Below are 3,793 nucleotides of genomic sequence, written 5' to 3'. Positions count from 1 at the left end.
CTTATAACAACCTTGAAATCTGAATAACTAGGCCATTAATTAGTTATGGACTGAGTTCATATGTAAGGTGGTGCAAACATGTTTTGTGCGTATTTTATCCATGAAACTAAATTATTAGATAAAAGAAAAGGCAGCTAAGCTTAATGCTTTTTGCATGAAAGAAGAAAGCAAGAAGACAAGTAGGTTAGCAACAGTAACGAAAGATAAAAGAACAGAATAAGGAAAATATCCAAAAACATGATGCAGTTATCTTATCAGAGGACCCCTCATCATTTCCCAACAGAGACTGTCCAAATCAATGAGTTGTAGAGCCACATGCAGTTTGATGTATGCAGAGCTCACTCATTTCACCCGAGCCAAAAAGCAGGAGGTTGAAAAACATAAGGGGTGAAATTCTTCTTTCACTAAAGTCAAGTGGATTCTCTATTTTCCTAGAAACAACAGCAAAAAAAGAGAGAGAGAGAAAGATAATAACTCTCAAAGTGAAGTGTGCCCACACGTTGCAGCTGTCTCCAGTCCAGCGCCCATTTCCCTCCCATTTTCTCCATTTTCCCTTAACCTCTCCCCTCTTTATATACCCTTGCTTCACTCACTTTTAACTCTACCCCTTCTCCTCCCACCTCTACCGCCGCCGCCGCCGCCGCCACAACAACCCCCACCCCATCTCAAAATGTCACAGCCCCCCCATTTCTTCCTGTCATTGCTCGGGTTCTTTATGTTATTTAGTAACACATATGTCTATGCTTCCACTACTTCGAGTCCGCAAATTCAGACCTTAAATACTAAACCGGAGTACATCAACCCAAAACTTCCTCCAAGAACCCTCTCCACGTCTAAAAAATTTGAAGGGTCTTCAGACTTAGTCCAGCTCCGCTACCATATGGGTCCAGTCCTCTCCTCTACCCCCATTAACATCTACCTCATATGGTACGGACGTTGGACCAATTCCCAAAAACTCCTTATCAAGGACTTCATAAACTCCATCTCTCCCACTGCTACTGCTGCCAAGCCTTCCGTCTCCGAGTGGTGGCAAACTGTCTCTCTCTACACAGATCAAACCGGTGCCAATGTCTCTCGTTCTGTCCTCATTGCGGGCGAATATACAGACGCATCCTACTCTCATGGTAACCATCTGACCCGTCTATCCATCCAGCAAGTCATAGCCACAGCCGTGAAATCAGCTCCTTTCCCAGTAGATCACAAGAACGGGATCTACCTGATCCTGACAGCACAAGATGTGACCGTACAGGACTTTTGTCGAGCAGTTTGTGGGTTCCATTACTTCACATTCCCATCAATGGTAGGGTATACATTACCATACGCATGGGTAGGGAACTCGGGGAAACAATGCCCTGAAGTATGCGCGTACCCATTTGCCATCCCGGGTTACATGGGAGGAGGTGGGCCCGGAACGTTGAAGCCGCCGAATAGGGACGTGGGTGTGGACGGAATGATCAGTGTGATAGGACATGAGCTGGCAGAGCTGTCTTCAAACCCATTAGTGAATGCCTGGTACGCGGGAGAGGACCCAACAGCACCAACTGAGATCGGAGATTTATGTGAAGGATTGTATGGGACAGGAGGTGGTGGTGGGTACATTGGGCAGGTAATGAGAGATAGGCAAGGGAGGACTTTTAACATGAATGGAAGGAGAGGTAGAAAGTTTTTGGTGCAGTGGATTTGGAGCCCTGTGCTGAAAGCATGTGCTGGCCCTAATGCTCTTGATTAATTTTCAGACATCTCTTCATTTTTTTAGAAAATCAAGATTCTTTGCTCTTGAATCTTGGAACTATGGGTTAGTGTGGCGGTGGCGGTGGCGGTGGTGGTGGTGGTGGTGGTGGTGGTGGTGAGTAATGGTTTGATTGGGGGCTGTGGAATGGGTTGGATTAGTGTTTATCATTTTTCTTATTTCTTTAATTTTTATATTGTTTTTGAGAAAAAGAAATATTGTTAATTATAGTTTAGATGTATAAAGAGGAGAATGGTTTGATGGTAGATTTTCATAAAATATAACAGTATTATTTTTTTTTTTTTTCCAATTGCTTTTCTTATTTTCATTTTTTTAATAAATTTCTTTGGGGATTTGTTTCATTTTGGAATTTTCTTTTTTGGATGCTTAGCCATTGTATAGAAATATTAGCGATCATGGTTGAGTTCTGGCATTAGTTTAGGGTTTAGGAATTTTGGATAGAAAGTTGTTTGCAACGAGCTCCATTTTACTATAAGAATTTTGGAGAAATATGAAATTCAAATTTCAAATTTGGGAGAATTTGTTGCTGGACTTAAATGGGAATCCAAAAGAATAGCAGAGCCATAAAAATAATGTGTCCATTTTTCAGTCCTCAATTAAAACTAGTTGTTTATAATTGAAAAATGAATCTATAGATAAAATTTAATAGAATAACCAGTTAATTTGGTTAAACTAATTTCTATAATATATAATCAAACTGAATTAAATTTCTAGAATTTTAGTTAAATAAAGTGAATATATGTAATTAACCGATTGGTTTAATTGTTGCTTTTTTTCAAAATTTTACTTACGTTTATCTTTTCTTTCCATTAATTTTTTTATTATAATAGTTAGAAAGCATTTCAAATTATAGATTTTTAAAATTTTAAATAAAATAACATAAAAAAATTTCAGTGTCTAATAATAGATTAGCAATTTTAATATTAGTTCAATTATTTATATTAAAGTAAAAAATTAAAATTATATAAATAAAATTTAATCGATAATTTTATTAAAAATTATATTTAATATTAATAATTATAATATATTATTAATAATGAAAAAAATAAAGACTATCATAAATTAAAAATTAAACTAAGAATATATTTTGAATTTTGAATATCTTTTTATCTCGGCAGGCGATGGCATAAAAGGCACAGCTGTTGAAAGCATGCCCATGCCCAGCTGGAAAATAGTAAGCCACGTAATAATTCTGCCTTAAGACCTAGAAGCGGAAAAAGAAAAAGAAAAAGTATATATAAGGTAGCAGTGATTACTAGTTGTTCTTTTTATTCTTTCAAATGTATAAATTGTCTCTAATATTATTTTTATGTTATTTTTATAATATTAATTTTTTTATATTGAAATAAAGTTCAATTTGATTATCGGATTTGTCACACGGATTTAATTTAATTTTTTAAATTTATAAATTTTTAGTCTAATAATCTATTTAGAAAAAGCAAGAAAATAAAAATAATTAAAAACTTATAATATTATTTAAAAAATATTTTATAATTTTAATACAATTAATATAATTAAGCAATAAGTAGTTATTACTATTATTATTTTTGCTGAAACCATTTATATCTCCACCGCTCTTAGTACCACTATCGATGTAACTGTCTCTTTCACCGTCATTATTTAAAAAAAAATAGTAAGAATATTTAGTAATATTTATTTTTTTATTGTGTTTTGTTTAAATATCAATATACATTTTTTAATTTTAATAATTTAATATAAAAGACTAATTATTTTTTATTTTTCACTTTACCCATTCTTTTTCTAAGGATTGTGTAACTCACTCTCTTATTTTTATAAAAAATAAGACTAATTTGAATTAAATATGCGAAGATTTAGATCAAAATATTCATAAATTTTTAAAAAAGGCTAAATTAAACACAAGCAATAAGGTTATTGGTCAAATTAGACTTTATTTCTTATATTTTTATAAAATTAACTATCATCCTTCTACATCTAAAATCAATGCAGTCAAAAGATTAAATTGCTAAATAGAATTACAATTTAATTTTTAAATTCTTATAAAGTATAAAACTAATTTAAAAT

General features: G+C 33.2%; 1 protein-coding gene across 1 annotated transcript; it reads left to right on the top strand.

Annotated features, from left to right (window-relative positions):
• The first annotated feature begins 479 nt into the window (after positions 1–479).
• LOC8281444 (protein EXORDIUM-like 5) lies at positions 480–1,995 on the top strand. Its single transcript, XM_002527097.4, has one exon. The coding sequence runs from the start codon at positions 671–673 to the stop codon at positions 1,727–1,729; it is 1,059 nt and encodes a 352-aa protein (XP_002527143.1). The 5' UTR covers positions 480–670; the 3' UTR covers positions 1,730–1,995.
• The last annotated feature ends 1,798 nt before the right edge of the window (positions 1,996–3,793 follow it).

The sequence above is a fragment of the Ricinus communis genome, chromosome 8 (genome assembly GCF_019578655.1).
Source record: "Ricinus communis isolate WT05 ecotype wild-type chromosome 8, ASM1957865v1, whole genome shotgun sequence".
In the NCBI taxonomy this organism is placed as follows: Eukaryota; Viridiplantae; Streptophyta; class Magnoliopsida; order Malpighiales; family Euphorbiaceae; genus Ricinus; species Ricinus communis.
The sequence above is the reverse complement of the archived record's forward strand: the minus strand, read 5'-3'. Positions and strand labels throughout refer to the sequence as shown.